At 52.9% G+C, this 19,146-nt stretch overlaps 1 protein-coding gene across 1 annotated transcript; it reads left to right on the forward strand.

Annotated features, from left to right (window-relative positions):
• Positions 1-9,825: 9,825 nt before the first annotated feature.
• On the forward strand, positions 9,826-17,568 carry MLN (motilin). Its single transcript, XM_070456914.1, has 5 exons — positions 9,826-9,942; positions 11,757-11,861; positions 13,201-13,309; positions 15,704-15,873; positions 17,491-17,568. Exons 1-5 carry the CDS (start codon positions 9,826-9,828, stop codon positions 17,566-17,568), a joined length of 579 nt encoding a protein of 192 aa, XP_070313015.1.
• The last annotated feature ends 1,578 nt before the right edge of the window (positions 17,569-19,146 follow it).

A 19,146-nucleotide genomic window follows, 5' to 3' on the forward strand; every position in this document is an offset into this window, starting at 1 on the left:
CTTCCCAAGAAATCCCATGGACAGAGGAGTCAGACACAACTCAGCAACTAAACGGCAGCAACAAAGAGTCACTTCCCTGGTGGTCCAGTGGTAAAGAACCCACGTGCCAGTGCAGGAGACATGGGTTCGATCCCTGGGTCAGGAAGATCCTCTGGAGAAGGAAATGGCAACCCACTCTGGTATTCTTGTCTGGGAAATCCCATGGACAGAGGAGCCTGGGGTCTACAGTTCATGGGGTTGCAAGAGTTAGCATGGCTGAGCAACCAAACAATGACAACAGAAGTCAGGGCTTGCCAGTATCTAAACTGCTCTCCCCAAATTCATCTTCTTGCCAATGTCCTGAACTCTGTGGTTTGAACACAAGCATGCCTCAGTCTCGTCCTGTTATCCCGACTGGGATTCTAGGGCCTGCCCACTGGCACATCCTGCATTTGATGTGCTGCACCATAGACCACAAGGGTTCAGGACCTGAGACCATGCTCATTGTTGGGGGAAACCAAGTCTCTGCTCAGCCAGACATCCACAAAGAGGCCAGAGCTGTGAATAAAGAGGGCCCTAGCAGTGAACAATGTCCCCTGAGGTCCTCAGTGAATTCACCCTCCTACACACTTGCCCAGACCCCCCCTGGCCACCCAGCCCGAGCACTGGACCACAGAGGAAACAGAATTCCACCGCCTCCTCTCCCTGCCATTGCAAAGCGGGCTGGTAAGAAGGAGCCTGCCTGACCGCCACAACTGTCAATGGCAGAGGCTGTGAGTGGCCCGCCCCTCCCGTTAGCAGCCATTGGCAGCCCCCCAAATCCAAAAAGCATCAGCCCAGCAGATGTGGGGGAGTCAACGACTGAGGATCACTGATGTAATGGAAGAGAAGTTTGGACAGCTAGCGCCTTTTACCTGAATCTACCCTGGATTAGGCTGACATTTGAAATGACTTTGGCTCCCTTCCACACAGCATAAAACCTATACCAAGACTTCTTCAACATGAGAGCACCAACTACCCTCAACCACCAGCTTCCCTAATCATTTATGAAAATGTGTCAGCTGTCCTTGCCTCCTTGTTCTAGCGCTTCATGCCCTGGGATCAGCAAGCTGGGAGCTGCCTCCCTTGAAGGGGTTGAAGAGAAAGGACATGCTTCAGCTTACGAGAGGCCAATCTTTCCTTAAAATGAATTTGTCACTTGCAAAGTCATTGGCTTTCTCTTCACACACATTCATCATCCCCATGAAAATATAAATACATATAGTTAAAATTCAGTAAAAACGTGACCGGGTGTCACCAAGCTCAATTTACAGAAGGCACAAATTCCATGGCTGCCCAGGTCACAGACCCAGCTCTTAGCTAAACCTGCACCGTCCCTGGAAGGAGAGTTATGTGACCTCGTCTTCTTAAGAGTTTTACAGCAGCAGCTTTCGTGACAAACCCCCATAAATAGAAAGGGAACCCAGAAGCAAGTTGGTGACTGCAACATTTCTAGGAGTATATTAACCACCTGGGGATGTATTGACTGGGAAGGCAGCAGGAATGCTGTTGTAAAACTCAGCTGAATCCCCAGGTTCTGTGCACACTGTCAATAGTCCATAAGGCTGAACTGAATAGAATAGCATCTTATCGGATTGTTTCGGGTCCAAGTTGTGGGCGTCCTGTGGACTCCACGGGAGACCAGAGATATGGGAATGTTCATTCAAGTAGCAGATGAAACACACAAACAAGAAACTCAACAAATCAGAAGTTAATTCAGGGTCTGCCCTCTGCATGTTCGCGTTTCCCTCTCCATGGGCACTATTTCTCTACCAGGGGTTCTTGGTCTACGGCAATATCTGCTGTGTATCATTTGTCAATGAATCATTTGGGTGTTCTGAGAAAGGACCCTGAGCCATAGAAGGAAAAGCATGAAAATACCCCCACAGGACACTGAAGCCTGTGTCTCCTGGGCCAGGGCACAGTCGTTGCCTAAAATACATCTCTCAGTGCTTTGCCTGCCCTAGTTTTAAATGCCATGCCCATCAGCTAGGATTTTTGCCCATGAACCCAGTCACACAGCTCCAGCTCCATAGGGGGACATCAAGGGATTGGAACCGAAGGGGTAGCAATAGCTATCCTTCCCCTCAATCACAGCTCCCACACTTGAGAAGCCAGGTTCTTTGCCTCTCCTTGGCCTTGGCTTAAGGTAAGCAGGGCACGTTTAATTCTTACCACTGTCCTGGGCATCTGACCTTAGGAAACCTTTCATCTTACATTTTGATGCCATAAGCCTTGGCACTCTCATCAATCCCGGACTGTTTCTGCTCATCTGAATTCCGTCATCCTCTAGACGGCAATCTCTGCCTCTTAGAGGGCATTGTTTGAGCTGCCATGCCTCCCCCGATGGGCCCCCAGGTGCAGATTTCCTTCTCTGCCAGCCCCTCCCTGCCACCCACATCTCCTATGCTGTGTCCTCGGGGCCTCGATGACACACGTCCAGCAGCTCACCTGCCCGTTTCCAGCTCATTGTTCTAACCTCCCAACGTCTCCTTGCATTAGGTCTCTGTGAGACTGATGTTTGCTCCATCTCCCAATTTAGTCTCAGCTGCAGATTTAATTAACATGCTGTTGCCTCCCTGTTCCAGGCCATTAATGAAGATGTTATGGCAAGTAGCCGGCAAACAATATTTTCAAGGTCATGAGGAGGGAACGCTACGCTGCTACCTCTGCCCAACATGGGGGAATGAGGCAGTCGAGTGCCCACATACAGTTTGAGTCATTTCCTCTGGGTTTTGGGAACTTCCTTTCTCTGACTCAGGTTAGGTTTTCACGCCTCCCCTCAGCCTGGCCCGCTGCACATCCGGGGCAATTCCCATTTGGAGAATGAAGAACATCAGATTATGCCTTCGTTTTATTTTTGGCCAGTTTCTAGCAGGAGAAACAGCCACTAATTGCACCTTTGGAGGGAGAGATGGTACACAAGATAAAGACACAGGAGTCGTCATCAGGCTTGTTAGCCAGCCACCTCTCCATCCTCGAAACATAGCCGTGACAGGAGCAATACACCCTGAGGTCAACCCCCTCAGCGAGGGGAGCCCAGGTGTTCCCGCTGACTCAGTTCCTAAAGGGCTGACCCTCAGGATCTATAGCCTGGACAAGAGGCCCCTTCGTCCTTGCAGATGCGGACACGAACCTGTTTGTGACCCCCTCGCAGACCGTGAGCCCCCTCCCACCCCCCATCCCACTAGTCTCCCCCACCTCTGCATTACAAGGAGCAGCCCTTTATGAAGCCCCACTTGTCTTCCTTCCACACCAAACTGCAGATATCACAGCGTAACCCTGCAAATTGCTTGGATCAGAAGCATTGAATCACAGGAGCGATTCAGGATAATGCTATTTACGCCCAGAAAATTGATCCCAGGTTATTTACTGTTTCCAGCACTTCCCTTCTCCCCATCTCTCACTGCAGGCCTGTCTCCGGTTCCCAGACTCCTAATCATTTCTCAGACAGAGTGTCTTGAAGGTGTCTCTGGACCGGAGCCCAGACTGGCCCAGCAGAGTGTGAAGGGGTGGGGGGAAACAGCTTCACATTGCCCCTCGTGCTTGGCAGACAGGCTTGGCGCCCCCCACCACCCTAGCTGCAGTCCTTCTGGGGTCCAGATCTGGCCTCCCCAAACCTCAGAACACAAGAGAACCACATTTGCGTGTCCCCGTCAGTCAGTTGGGACTGCATCATGGTCAGATGACTTGCCAGAGAGATGGGTTAGGGAGAGCCACATGTTTGGAGAATTTCTACCTGGCCTCTGTTTCGGCCTGCCCCAGCTGTAAACATTCACGTGCTCACCAACCATTGAGAGGTGAAATAGCGCAGTGGATTCTGAAGCCAGACTCCTGAGTTTGAATCCTGGTCCTGCTGTTTCAGTAGTTGCATAATGTTGGGCCAGCTGTTTAACCTCAGTTTTCCCACCTATAAAATGGGATAATAGCCATACCAGCTTCATAGAGTTGTTGTGAGACCATCTAAAAACTAACACAGGTGATGTCTGGCTGATATTTATTACATATCAAACATCTTTAACACTCCAGACACTGTTAAGGTCAGGGGTCAGCAAATTTTTCCTATAAGGTCCAGATAATAACTATTTTTGGCCTTGTGGGTGATAATGTCTCTGTCACTCCTATTCAACCCTGCGGCAAAGCAGCTCCAAAGCAGGCATAGACTATGAGCAGAGGAGTATGGATGTGTTCCAATAAAACTTTATTTATAGATACGGAAAAGTGAATTTCCTATCAATTCACCTGCCACTAAGTATTATTCTTCTTTTGATTTTTTAAATTATTAAAAACGTAAAAACTACTCTTAGCTCACAGGTTGTATAAAATTAGAGGGCACGCTGGATTTGACCCATATTGGCTGGTCCCTGGTCAAGGCACTGGAGATGCAAATGCTGACATGTCTCACACAGGAGCCCGGGAAGGGTTCCTTCACGGCCCTCAGGTCACTTTGCACCCACCATGGTCCCTGACATTGTCTGCAAAGTACCTCTTGGGTGGATGAACCTAGAGCCTATTATACAGCATGAAATAAGTCAGAAAGAGAAAAACAAATATCGTATATTAACACATATATATGGACTCTAGAAAGACGGTCCTGATGAACCTATTTGAAGGACAGCAGTGGAGACGCAGACAGAGAGAACAGCCCTGGGGACACGGCAGTGGGGGGTGGGTAGGCGAGGGCGGGTCAAGTGAAGGGAGGAGCATGGAAACACATATGTTCAGTTCAGTGGCTCAGTCATGTGCAGCACACCAGGCCTCCCTGTCCATCACCAACTCTCGGAGCTTACTCAAACTCATGTCCATCGAGTCAGTGATGCCATCCAACCATCTCATCCTCTGTCACCCCCTTCTCCTCCCGCCTTCAATCTTTCCCAACATCAGGGTCTTTTCCAATGAGTCAGCTCTTTGCATCAGGTGGCCAAAGTATTGGAGCTGCAGCTTCAGCATCAGTCCTTCCAAAGAATATTCAGGATTGGTTGCATTTCCTTGCAGTCCAAGGGACTCTCAAGAATCTTCTCCAACACCACAGTTCAAAAGCATCAATTCTTTGGCACTCAGCTTTCTTTATAGTCCATTACCATATGTAAAATAGATAGCCAGTGGCAATTTTCTGTGTGACTCCAGGAACTCAAACCAGGACTCTGCGACAACCTAGAGAGGTGAGATGGGGTGGGAGTTGGGACCGAAGCTCAAGAGGGAGGGGACATATGTACACCTACAGCTGATTCATTTTGAAGTATGGCAGAAACCAACACAATATTGTAAAGCAATTATCCTTCAATTAAAAATAAGTAATTGTTTTTTTAGGTCCCTCTTGAAACAGGGGCAGTGAGACTCTGATCAGGCCAAGGTTAAGAAATGGCAGTTCCGTTCCAAGCCCTGGCATTCTGGGCTCTAATTCCTCTGAGATAAATCTCAGACTCCAGAGACCCAGGGCACAAGAGTATCACCAACACAGCATGCTAGAGGAGGTCTAACCTCGCATCGGGAATAGAACACAGAGCCCCAGCTGGTGGGAAGCCCGGCTGAACAGGGCAAGTTTAGAGGATATCTGGGTTGGGTTCGAAGCACAGCAAACATCTGTTTTTTCCCAAATGGCAAAAGCCAGAGCTGACTGAAGAATGACAGGATAGAGGTTCCTGATGGAGGAGCAGTCCCCTTCCAGATGTTTGGGGCAGCCTCTCTGGAAGTCACTAATGACCAATGAGGTTCACCTAGGGAATAGCCTGTGCCCCCCGGACCCTCGGGACTTCACCCCAGGCTGCCCAGCCACCTCCCCACCGGCCTCCCAGCCCCGCCTCTCCCTGCTCCAGTGCCTACACCCCAACACCAAGTGCCCCTCCTTCACCACACGTTTGTCATATGTCCTCCAAGACGACAGGGGGGCCCCCAACCTCCTCCCCCATCCAATCTAAATCCTTCTGTTGGTTTCTAAGGCCCCATCCTCAGGCCCCAGCCTGACCCTCTTCCAACCACACAGTGGACCTTCTGAGACACCCCCATCCTGCCATCCTCTGCACCTGTGCACCCTGCATCCCAGAAACCCCCACTCCCACCTTCTGCCACAACTGGCCACGTCCAGCCTTGACCTTTATATGAAGAAATCCTGCCTTAGAATTGCAGAAAAGATATTTAATTGTCCTCCGTGTCCTTATCTGTAACACGGGATAAGGGCTTCCCTGGTGGCTCAGTGGTTAAAGAATCCTCCTGTAAATGCAGGAGATGTGGGTTCGATCCCTGGGTCAGAAAGATCCCCTCGAGAAAGAAATGGCAACCCAGTCCAGTATTCTTGCCTGGGAAATGCCAAGGACAGAGGAGCCTGGTGGGCTTCAGCCCGGAGGGTCACTAAAGAATTGGACATAACTGAGCAACTAAACAACAACAACATGGGGTAAACAAGAGCACCGACCTCATGGTGTCGCTGAGGTTTGATTAGAACACAGGCATCTAGCGTTCCCTGAGGGCTGCCAGAGGTGCTAACGCGTTCAGAAGCCGGCGTGGGCAGCCTTGTCTGACTGCAGCATGCATTCCCCTCTTCCCTCTTTGAGTCTTTAATGCTGCTACTTGATGACATGTGGGCTCCCCTGTGGCTCAGACTGGAAAGAATATGCCTGCAATGCAGGACCCTGGTTCAATCTCTGGGCCAGGAGGACTTCCTGGAGAAGGGAATGGCTACCCACTCCAGTATTCTTGCCTGGAGAAGTCCATGGACAGAGGAGCCTGGTGAGCTACAGTCCACGCAGTTGCAAAGAGTCGGACAGGACTGAGCGACTAACACTTTCTAACATACTTTGATGACACAATTACCACAAAAAGATTTCCTGGATAGGTGCCCCCACCTCCCACTTAGGCCACAAACCTTTTGTACGCATTATGCCCTCCCTGGCCCTCCACGGGCACTCTGAGCCTCCATGGCCCTGGGTCTGGACTGTCATTTTCTTTTCACAAATCTGCTGAAACGCTGCCACACACTCTGGCATCTTTTCTTTCAAGAGGGGTTTCAGGGGAAAAGCTGAAGACAAGTTATCTCCCTAGTACAGTGCTCTGACAGGCTGACAGAGAATCTGATCACTGGAGTCGCCTGGAGACGCTCAGCAACATTATATATTTAAGTAATGAAAAAAAGAAAGCGCTTTCATTAAAATGACCCTCTGAGCATCAGGTGAGTTCTCAGTGGACAGGAGGGTACCATCCGGGTGGGGGCTGGCCTGCACCGCACCCTGACTGCCCCCTGAGGAACAGGCCTTCCAGGAAAGGCCGACATGCCCAAGCCCTGCCTGCTGTTTCTACGAGCTCCAGGAATCCAGACTTCTCATCCAGAGCATCCAAAGGTCTGGCCAAAGGTTAATGGACTCTAAGGGGAGGCAGGAGGTATATAAGGGCCGGTGGGACCAGCTGGAACAGCAGACAAGCAGAGAGACCTGCCCAGCCCACTCAGAACGCACGTGCACTGTGAGTAGCCATAGAAGGGGGTGGGGGGTGGTCAGCCTGAGCCCAAAGATGGGGTGTGCGCGAGCCCGCTGAGTCCAGAGCTCTCTGGGGTGAGCCCACTGTTCCTGCGGGGCTCCGTTACATTTCAGTACCTTCCCGGGCTGCAGACCGAGCGCCAGGTAAAGCCGCACACAGCGGGCAGGGCTGGAGGCGTAGTGGGGGGTACGAATCCCGGCAAAAGAGAAGCTGCCTGGAGACCTGGTCATCAACTGCAGGCCGGGAACCCAAGCCAGGGACCGGCTCGGATGCAGCGCCGCCCGCCCGGCGTGGAGCTTGGGCTCTGGGAAGCTAACAGAAGAGCTGGGGCCCCCAGGAGAGACGGTGGCTGGACAAGATCAGCAGGAAGAAGAGACTGCCGACCCCTTGGCAAAAGCGCTTGAGCCTCAGCCGCAGGGATGGAAAAAGGCAAAGTCAGCAGCTCGTCCTACAGTGAAAAAGCTCTCGCTCCCACCGTGAGCGCCCAGAACGCAAACAAACATAGGTGACATGCCGGCTGCCAGTTGGATCACGAAAGTGAGCAGCAATTGGATGTTCGCCTTCTTATTTAACGTTTTTATTGATTCTGATGGAGTGAATTAAATGTGAACACCAGAATGGAAAGGGATCCGTAGCCTCTCCACGAAGGAAATGAAGCACCAGCCGTGTGATACAGCGGGGTCCTCCTCGAGGGAGCGGGGCCCAGAGACTCTGCAGCAAGCAGAGGGGGTCTGCGACTCGAAGCCCCCCTCCTCACCGCGCCCTGTCCCCTCAACAGGGCGTGGGGCCTCCGCTTCTGAGAGGCGGTCTTCAGCGGGTGGGTGGTCCTTCCCACCCCCCTAGAATGGCAGGCGTTGGCCGTCTGAGCCCTCCTGTTCTCGCTCGTGGAGTTTAGCAACATGGGGAGACCATGCAGGACGGGGCAGCAAGAGAGCGAGAAGGCGGGGGGCCTTCAGATGACCGAGGAGACGGGTCCTGGTGGAGAGGCAAGGTGCAAGCCCACAGCCCTGGAAGATTCTCTCCAAAGGGAGGGTCGGAGTCGGACCCAAAGGGAAGCTCGGGGGCCAGTCTGGGGTAGGACTCTCTCCTCCCAATGGAATCCAGTCCGCCCAAGGGCTGTGGGAGCCCCGAGTTGAGCCCCAGAAGCTCCTAATCTGAACCCTGTAACCCCCCACCACTGCCGCAGCAGAGGCTGCCCCCGGCCTCCCCTCCCCGCTCGGGGGTCCTGCCCCGTGCGGTGCCTCCCCCTTCTGTGGGCAGAGGCCACGCGCACCAGGCCTCAGAAGGGCCGGCCTCTAGCCCCTACTGCCTTCAAGTGGGTCCCTTCACCTCCGCAGGTCTCCTCCCCTCCCCGGATCACACCTGCTCCAGACCGGTGCGAGGCGTGTGTGGGAGACGGCTTGGAATGGGACCCCCCTGTGCTAAGTGGAAGGAATCAACCCTGCCGGCGCCCCGCAGGCCATGCCCCGACCCCCGGCAACACTCTGACCCCGCCCCTTTCTCAGCTCTGCACTCCTGGGGTCCCCACGCCCACCTGTTCCCTGGCGGTCTTGGTCTGCCAGCTATTCCCGACACACTCACTTCTGGGATGTTTCCAGCGCTCTTACGCTGGCACCTTGCCAGCACCGGTGGCACTGGATGTGGTGGGGGCCGGGGGGTGGTACAGGAAGAAAGTTGTTTCTGGAAGGCGGCCAGCAGGCCCCTAGACTTGCTGGAGCTGGGGAAGCACTTGTTTGAGAGCCAGCGCCGGCCCAGAGGGGCGGGGACCCTGCCCTGCTCTTCTGTGGGGCTCCAGGCTGGAGTTTTCCATCCGGCTCTGCTCCACCTGGGCAGAGGGTCTCTACCCCTTCCTCTCTAGACCTGGGGTCTTGGCCTGGTACCACCAAGCAGGACCGGATGGGCCTGGATCCATCCCTCTTATCCTAATTGGCTCTGGGAGCAGGCAGGGCTCTCTGGATCTCGGGACTTGCTTCTACTGATAATCTAAGAGTTTTTTATCGGCAGTATGGGGTTGCTCCTGCTTCATTAGCCCATCTGACCCCCGAAGACCGCCCCAGTAACAAAAGGAAGGGCCAACAAGTGGGATGATTCTTTTCTGGTATGGTCCGGGGGCAGGGCGGCCTCTCTTGGGGGTTTGGGGCAGAGAAGGGGCTCTGAGCTCCTCTGGTACAACCCCACACCAGGCCCAAATCCAGACAGGGTAAGCAGCTTGCCCAGGATCACACAGGCCCAGGTGGGGCATGGACCAGAGTTGAGGGCGCCAGCCTCCAATACAGTGGTCTGTCCCTGAGCCCTACACGGGGTGACAGGGGCTCCCTGTCATTGTCCAGCTCCAGAATGCTGTCCCGCAAGGCCACGGCCATCTTGCTGGTAGTGCATGCAGCCGCCATGCTGGCCTCCCAGACAGAAGCCTTTGTTCCCATCTTCACCTACGGCGAAGTCCAGAGGATGCAGGTAAGATACTCCCAGGCTGCCCGCCTCCCAAGTGTGGCCAAGGTGACCCACAAGCCTGCTCAACGACAAGCATCCTTTCAGGAAACCCACGTTTAATCAGATATGCCAGAGACACTGAGGTGAGCCTGAAGAACTCCAGATAACCCCAGGCTCCAGCCATCCCCCAGCCACCTTCACTCCTTCAGCAGTACCATAAAGGTGTCAGTGGCTCCCACAGGTGACATCTTTTCCTACCCCTGCCCATCCTTTCAGAGGAAGTTTTCAATTAACAAGCCAATAAATATTTGCAGAGCATCTCTGCAGCACAGAGGGGCACCCTGGGTGAAAGGTCAGGCACACAAGGAAATCTCAGAACCTCCCATCCTCAAGGAGCTAGCTCGGGAGCCAACATGAAAAATTCACTCATGATAGAAAACAAGCGGGGAGATGTCACAAGACAGGACATGATTAATTGTCCAGAAGCGATGCTGACAGTATGCACTGACTTCAGGGGAGCAAAAAACACAGTGGGCTGGTGAAGAAGAGGGGAACCTGCTCTGGGGTCCCTGAGAGAGAAGGATGGACAGGTGGGTACAAACGTTCAAGCAGGAAAGAAGGTGCCTTTCCAGGGAGTGGCAGCCAAAGCCTTCTTCTCTTTAGAACCCAGAAGAAAACAGGGCAGGCTTAGTGGAACCTAGGTGGTAGGGCCTGTGGAAAACTGGGCTGCTGGACCCACTTCCCTGGGCCTTTTACTTTAGATGTCACGGAGTTCTGAGTGCCTTTCCACCTTTGTCTCTTGATCTCTTTTCTTTTTATTGGCCGTGCTGCACAGCTTGTGGGATCTTAGTTCCCTAACCAGGGATTGAACCCAGGCCTTCGGCAATGACAGGGCAGAGTCCTAACCACTGGACCACCAGGGAATTCCCCGTTTCTCTTAATTTTTTTTTTCTAGATTTTTTTTATGTGGACCATGTGGCTTTACAGGGGCCAGGCTGGACCCTTCACGGGAGGAGAAAACACAGTGGGCTGCAAAGAGATGCAGCAGATTCCCTAAACCTGCCTCCTCCCACCTACCACTTGGTTCCCTCTGGGAAGATGACCGACTGTCCCAGCATCACTGCTGCCCAGGGCCAGCCCAGAGCTGAACCCCCGTAACATCCTCAGAGAAACCAAAGAAACAGACTGTGTCTGACTTTAGTGCCCGGGGGCCTGGCAAGCATGATACCCAGCAAGATGAGAGGCTGGACAGAAAGAGCCTAACTCGGTGCTACACGAACTGGCAAAATGGCAGTGAGAGGGTGCTTGGCACTTATCTGCGCCGTGGTTTCCTCCTCGTAATTGCCAGGCATGGGGATTTTTATGAAGAAGCTGCAGACTCCTTTCTCCATAATTCATCTCCTTGTCTTGCCTCTTATAAATCACCTCCCAGGGACTCCAGTTTCTGGGCCACCCCATGGTGCCCTCACAGGCTGGGCCGTCTTGCCGTCTCTTTTTTATAGGCTCTTTGCTATGAAAAACACATTTTCATACTTAATATGCAGGAAGGGTGGCCATTATTTTTAGCATGTTAATTAACAGTAACAACCTGGGTGTGATGTTTGAACTACAAAGGAAGGATTCCTCTTTGGGTTGACTTGGTGGTGGGCAAATCCAAGGATGGTGTGAAGTCACCGGGTGTCTGAGATGCCCTGGGAGAGAGGTGCCTGGGAAAGGGGGTTCTTTTGGCCTGTGGGGGGTGGGGGGTCAGGCCCCTTAGCACTCCAAATAGAAACCCCAAAGAGCCACGAGTGGTTGAGAGAGGGTGAGTTTTACACGATTTTGTGCTCGGCCCCTAGGAAAAGGAGAGGTACAAGGGGCAAAAGAAATCCTTGAGTGTACAGCAGAGGTCAGAGGAGGTGGACCCCGCGGAGCCTTGGGAAGAAAAACAGGAAGTTATTAAGGTGAGTAGAAGACACGGGGTGGGGGGATGGGGTGTGGGACTGGGGAGGTAGTACAGAGAAACCCAGTAGGGGATGGTCCCCCAGGCATCACAGAGCGTGCTGTGAACTAGACACTCAGGTGACGAGTTCCATCCTAGGAGGGACAGACAGACACCGATGATGAGACAAGAAATCATTTTAGGCACCAAATAAGGAGGCATGATAGAGAGTGAGGGCGGGGCTGGTGGGGGAGGGGAGGGGAGGCCTCGTTCCCATTCTCTCCCCAGGGAGAGGAGGTGGCATTTCATTTGAAACTTGGAGGGTAAGAAGGGGCCACCCATGAAAGAGCTAGAGCAGGAACATCCCAGAAGAAAGAAGAGCGAGTGCAGAGGCCCCGCTCTGAGGCCCTAGAGGCCCAGGAGGGTCTGAGGGGGCAAAGAGGCCAGCAGGGCCTGGGAGGCTGCTGAGGGTTCCAAGCTGGGGTGGGTACCTCTTGCCCCCTCTCCTTCCCCCAGAACCATGAGATCCATTCTGGGTCATCCAGTCCAGCCTCTTCGTTTTAAAGTAAGAAAAGACAGTTCCCACAGCAACGGGCCGGCACGCAGGGCTGTCCTCCAGGCCTCCTGAGCCCACTTCCCACCCCCGGTGAGCTGGATAGGAGAAGAGGGAGTGGGCCTGGGACTCCTCCACCACGGCTCTCCAGGGTCAGGGGGTCTCAGAGTCTGCCCGCTGGCTTGTGCAGCAAGACCACAGAACTGGGAAGCTCTAGGGGTGCTGGTGAGATCAGCTGGCTCCCCCTGGCTCTGCCCCCCCTACCCCTCTTGTTGGAGAGCCTCCAGACAACTCCTCCATCCAAGGGTCGCCTAGGGGTCCCCGCATGGACCCTGGAGCCAGGCCCCCTGGGTGCCCTTCTCCCTCTGCTACTGGGAACCTTGTATGACCTTGAGCAAGTGATTCAACTGCTGTTTGTCCTCAGTTTCCTCATCTGCAAAATGGGAGCTCTAATAGTCTCTACCTCATAGGATTATTGAGAGGCTTAACAGGCCTTAGAAGGACACCTGGCACCTAATAAGACTCCCACGTGTTAGCTATTAACATTCACGCGAAGGGGAAGGGCATTTGCTTCCTCAGACTCCCCACCAGGGGAGGCGTGGTGATCCTCCTCCCTCCCGGCTGGTCTCAGGCACGGGCCCCAGGTGAGATTGAGGGAGGGGCCAGAATTCCCAACAGATCCCTCCCATCCCCCGCAGGATGGGGAGGAGTGGGGGGCGGTGGTCCTCGCAGTCCAGCCTGCCACCTGTAGGCACCCAGGGATTAACGGCTTGCTCTCCCTTCTTGTTAACGCTGCCTTATTTCACAGCTGACTGCTCCTGTAGAAATTGGAATGAGGATGAACTCCAGGCAGCTGGAAAAGTACCAGGCCACCCTGGAAGGGCTGCTCCGCGAGGTGCTGCCATCCTCCCGGAACGGTACGGGGGTACGGGGCGGGCGGGCACCTCTGGGTTCACCTCCTGCAGCGCAGCCCAGTAGGATTTCGGGGGGCTGTCATTTGTTTTTCTGGTTTGCTCTTGAGAACCAAAAGCTATCTTCTCCTGCAAGCACCCTCACCCCACCCTATCTCTGAGGGGAGCCTAATCACGCCGGGGGGAGGGGGCGTGGGGAAGGGGCGGTGGTGAACGCGGAGGTGGGGTTCAGACGGCCGTCGCAGGCGGGGAGCCCCATTCCCCAGCCAGGGGCATCTCCAGGCCCCAGACCCCTTCCCCTAACGTCTGCCCGGCAGGGGATTACAAGGGACAAAGACCCCAAGCCTCCCCCTGCAGAGATCCATTCCCTCCCTCCCCAGACGCCCCCGAGGCTGGGTGGTGACTCTGAAGGAAACCCTGGGGCAGACTGGCCACAAAAGCCTGCAATTTCACCACCACCACCCCCAATTCATTCTGCCAACCGAAGTCTTCAGCCCCATTTGGCATTGCCTGAGTCAAGGTCAGCTTGAGTCACTGGTGCAAAGCTAGGTCTTTTCTGACAAACAGCTACTAATTTCTTCTCCTAGTCCCCAGGAGGAGAGGAGAGGGGGGGAGGAAGTGTTGTTTGGGGGCAGGCAGGTTAAATTCCTAGCCCCAGGCAACACAGAAAGCTGGAGGCAAACCTGGCCAGACCTTCCCTCCTTCCTCAGACCCGCAGACAGATTCACAAGGTGGTTTCATAAACGGATCTGCCGACCCTTCTGAGCTGCAAACCTCCTTTGCTTTTCTCCATAAGCCCAATGACAGGCCACTCAGGGGAGAAGGTGGACAGAACTTGGATCCCCTCCCACCCAGAGAGGCCCCAGAAATGCGCACGGCTCATCCATGGATTTGGAAGGAAAACACCCTCTCCCAAACGAATCCCCCACCAGCAAATAAATCATGAAATATACATAAATGACTCTTTTATTTACTATTTTAATTTACAAAGGTCAGATTCTGGTCATGCCATAAAGGGGGAAACAACGCTCAGAGAGGGTTTGACCATAAATGGTGCATATATTAGCAAAGCGTGTGCCTATGATCACATATTGAGACCCATGGAATAAGATTTCTCTGGCTCTTCTGTTCTACATGAGGAAAGTGAGGCCAGAGAAATAGCATTCTTTGCCCACATGCTGAGCCAGTGGCAGAACAAGCACTGGAACTCAGGTCTCCTGCATACTGGTCCATTTTCTGTTTACTGACTTGAGGTCTAATGGACCAAAGCGTTTTAAGGCCTCTGCACTCAACCCCTTGCTGGGTAACTTCTAGTCAGCCCTTTAACCTCAATGAGCCTTTTCGAAGGCAAGGTGGTAATATCTGCCTTGAGATCCGGGGGTCGGGGACACCAGCAAAAAGCAAATTACTATTATTATTACCGTGTGACTACACGCTCCAGCATCTGCGGCAGAATTACACAGCCAACCCACTTATTTCTGCCTTCTAAACAAAACTGTATGGGAAATTTCACTGTAATTTAATTTTACGTTAATGGATGTTCATTTATTTATAAATTGGGGCCATATAGGAAGCACAGCTCCTTCCATCCTTAGGTTACCAGCAATTAAACGGTGCCCACATCGAATTTTCACCCGCCCCAGCCACTTTAAGGGCTTAGCCCTGGATTAGTAGTCGAAGAAGACACGACTCCAGCCCTAAAAAGGATCCTCGTCTGGGGTGCTCTGCACGCCCTCCCCCCAACCTTACATAGGACCCAGAGCCTGCACTGTGCACGCTCACACAGTTTTCGATGCATGTACTGATCAACCCAAGCACAGCTGCGAGATCCCGGGAAGTACTGCCAAGACAGCCGCTAATAAGTGGGGAGAGAGGGCTGCTGCAGGGCACGTCGGAGGGTGCGGAGGAAGAGACACAGGAATCTCGCTCTAAAGCGTGGGATTGCAGGAACCAGATCCAGGACCCCTCCTCGCCCTTCCCAGCCCCCTTAAGTCCCTCCGTCGGTCAGTAACGCATTCCGAGAAGCAGAAAAACAAAAGGCTCTCTTTCTCGCGGTCTCTGTTTGGCGCCTTCCCCTCGCCCTCTGCTGGGGACCGCCCCGACAGTGAGCCCACCTTGCCCCGTCACCAGCAGGGGGCGCCCATTTCTGGGGCCAGGGTCCCCGCACCCTCTGGGGGATTTTCTCAAAGCTCCTGAGGGTTGCATAGCAGTATTGAGATGTATGCCACGGAGGGGAATGAGACTCCTGGGAGATTTCACCCCAGATGGTCTGCATCCTTTTTTTTTTTTTTTTTTTTTTTGCAGCGGGGCATGCGGGGTTTAATTTCACCGCCAGGGTTGGAGCCCGTGCCCCCTGCATTGGGGGCGTGAAGTCTTAACCCCCCTCCCTGCGACGGCCAGAGAAGTCCCGGTTTGCATCTTTTTCAGTGGGAATTGCTTCAGCAAGCAGAGCACCTGGGAAGCGCAAGGGTGCTGTAGGTTCCGCTGGACAGCCCCGCTGGAAGCTCCGCGCCGCAGCCGCAGCCGGCTTGTCCCGCAGCCTCACCCGGCGGCCTTCGCTGTGCTTCCCCGTAATGAGCCAGACGGGGGCTCAGCCACCTGCTTCTGTATGCACGGCGCCCTGGCCGCCTCTTTAAAGTGTCGGCGCCTTTCTCCTTCGGTTTTCCTCCTCCTGCCAGTGTTCGATTTCTCACCATCGGCTCAAATAATTCTTTTTTTTTCTAAGCGCCTCCATTTCCAGGAGATCGGACTCAATTGCTTACAGGACACACACAGTCGTGGAAGGAATTGAAACTGGAGGATAGAGTGGTAGCTTGGAGAGGTTCTGAGCTGAGTCAAGGACAAAAGGATCATGTTTTCACAAAACAGAAGTAAAGAGAGACACACTCCTGGTTAAAGCTAGAGGATGCCTAGAGCAGGACCTAGCAGCATCAGACAGGGGAAGTGCCCAGAGGAACCAGGAGGGCAAAGATGCCCCTTCTCCCCGCATCCTGGTGAGGCTTATCCAGCAAAACCTGCAAGAATCTCTCCAGTTACCTGGCAATTACAGAGAGTTACAGATTACCCGTTTTCATCTGAAGTGTACTTTTACACTTAGGACCATGGGTAATTCATAGGGCAACCTGAGCCTAGATTCACAAGACAGAGATGATGAGGCATTTTCTCAGTAACCACATCAGTGTGATTTTATAATTACTGCACTACGTGGATCTGCCACGAAATTGAATGGTTAAAAGCAAAGAGTAATTGCTTGATATCTGTACTCTATAATTTAGTATAATCTAATCATGGACAAAGCCCAAAAGAAAATATTCTGAAAGCATTACATTTTTCTTCATACACAATTCATTATTGACATCAGAGAATGTATTTCATGGCGCTAAAGGAACTCTTACTCACAGATATCAAAGTGTAAAAGTGGCCAGAAGAGTGACTTTTGTTTAATTTTCAGCCAATGTTGAAAAGCAGGTGACATAACTGCTCACTGACCCTTTTCTGACACTTCTCTGTGACTCTATTTGCCCCTTCATTGACCTAGAGAGATAGGTCAGGATACTGAGATAAGGCAGCAAGATGTTGGATGGACCAGGGGCCATCCCAGACCACATCTGAGCCGAAAATCACACCCACATTGTTTGTTTCCAGCCGTACTCTCCCAGGGCCCCCACCCCAGCGTGACGCCACCCATGCTGTGGTTCAAGGAAGCCCAGAATAGCCAAGAGGGATCCTGGGGCTGGGGACAAGGTGGATCAAGGGCAAGTCCATGGTCCCAGCACATCTTTAAGGACCAGATAAATGTGTGTAGGGCTTTTTGCAGGAGGAGAAGGAGAAAGGAACCCACTAAAAGATTCATGGCTGTTATTATTACAAGGCTCTGCCAAGGCAGAGAGAGGTCAGCAGAACAGCAAGCAGTGTGGCAGCCCCCCGGGAATTCAGAGCGTCCTCAGAGCGGCCCCTCATCTCCACTAAATGTGTGGATGTGGTTACAAAGTAGATTTAGACATTGGAGCTTGTTTTCCCACTTTTGCCTTTAATAAATCAAGAAGACGGACCACAGCCTGAGCTGCTCGAGCTGCTTGCCTTATTTAAAAAAAACCCACAACAAAGTGATGAGAAAGGAGGGCACGGAGGACATCTGTTGACTTTGCAGTATTGCCCTGCTCTTGGAAATGTGTGTTCCCATACAGGCCCAGCAGCAGAACCGCAAGAGACATAGGCGGATCCGAGAAGGCCTGGAGGGGCCTCAAGGGCGGCTCAAGACATGACCAGGGCAGTGGTGCCAGAGGAGTGCTAAGACCAAGTGATGGAAGCAGGGGAATGCCGCTGGGAGGAGGCAGACCACGCTGACTCTACTGAAGCCGGTAATGAAGGACACTGAAGGGTTATCAATCGAGGGAGGGGGCGGACTGGAGTGGGGAGTTCAGGAGGAGAATGCAGAGGCCCGAGGCTTGGAGGAACGATGGCCCTTAAGGTTTTTACTTCTTTGTTCACGAGGTTTTTTTTCCTGATTGAATTTTTCATTCAGATTGTGAGGCTTCTTCTTGGGGATGGGAGGGAGGGAAGCATGATCAGCAAATATGCTCTAATTGTTGGCACATGACCCCCAAAGTCCTGCTAGACCCAGGGGGGCAGAGGTGGACCAGTGTGGGGGTGGGAGTAGAGGAACTGCTGCAAACACGCTGGGTTCTAGGCTGGAGGGAAGACAGGGCTGGGGTTGGGTTAGAGGAGGGCTGTGGGTCACTTGGCCCTGGGTGTATGTAGCAGCAGCCAGGACCCCAGACACAAGGAAAGATGACAGAGCCCATACTGGGGACCACCTCTGGGCATAGCTCCATTTCAGTATCTTTTTAAATCTCGCCAAGATCCACTGTGTGGAGATAGACCGTAACTCTGCAAAACGCTGTAACATTAAGTTTGTTTAAGCATCAGTTTCAAGCCCTCTTAGAATACACAGGGCCAGTATTGATGCTGAAAGGCTCATTCTTTATATATTGAACTGCACAGCTGCAAGGAGAGGCACAAATGTTACCAACTCATTTGTCATGCAAACAGTGCTTCAGAAAGAAAGAAAATACTATTATGTGGTATGTGTGTTAGGCAATCACTATATCAAATTCATGGCATTCCGTGCAAACACAGGCAGAGGAAAGGAAAACAACACTCGGTGAAAGAAACCACACCACATGGGAGCAGCTAAGCGGGGGTTGCGGGGGGGGGGGGGGGGGCGAGGCTGACTCAGCGGCCTGACCAAGTTGGGGCTGTCACGTCCCCCCCAGTGTGACCAGTGATAAATGCCCCGTGATAAAGCAAGTGGTGGGAATGCAAACACTGGGACCCAGGGTGGGGACAAGGTGGGGGTGGGCAATGGGAGACTGGGGGAAGGGGAGAACTGGACTGGAGGCATAGACAGGGAATGGAACTTATGAGGTTGGCAATAAGGGTTAGGAAAAGGTAGCTGATGATCCATGTGGAAGGAATACAAAGAGGAAGAGGGAGACTCAAAGAAGACTACGAACCACAGTGTTACTTCCATTTGTCACTACTCCCCATGCTTCCCTTCGGGGTTTCTCTGCTAAGAGCTTCATATAATCAAACAGCTTGCCAGGTGGGAGCTTCCATACAGCACTGATGCTGCAGACAAATGGGTTATCTACAAACACTATGACACATGTGCCTGAGTGTGCATGCTAAGTTGCTTCAGTCCTGTCCGACTCTTTGTGACCCCATGGACTGAGCCCATCAGGCTCCTCTGTCCATGAGATTCTCTAGGCAAGAATACTGGAGTGGGTTATTATGCACTCCTCCAGGGGATCTTCCCAACCTGTTCTTTACCACTAGAACCA

Source organism: Odocoileus virginianus, chromosome 27, assembly GCF_023699985.2.
Source record: "Odocoileus virginianus isolate 20LAN1187 ecotype Illinois chromosome 27, Ovbor_1.2, whole genome shotgun sequence".
Lineage (NCBI taxonomy): Eukaryota > Metazoa > Chordata > Mammalia > Artiodactyla > Cervidae > Odocoileus > Odocoileus virginianus.

Bases quoted from the DNA above. Each gene is read 5' to 3' on its own strand.
- MLN (XM_070456914.1), top strand. From the start codon at position 9,826: ATGCTGTCCCGCAAGGCCACGGCCATCTTGCTGGTAGTGCATGCAGCC. The intron at 11,862-13,200 runs GTGAGTAGAAGA...CTTATTTCACAG, and splicing joins AAAAACAGGAAGTTATTAAG to CTGACTGCTCCTGTAGAAAT. The intron at 15,874-17,490 runs GTAATGAGCCAG...GTTCCCATACAG, and splicing joins GGCCTTCGCTGTGCTTCCCC to GCCCAGCAGCAGAACCGCAA.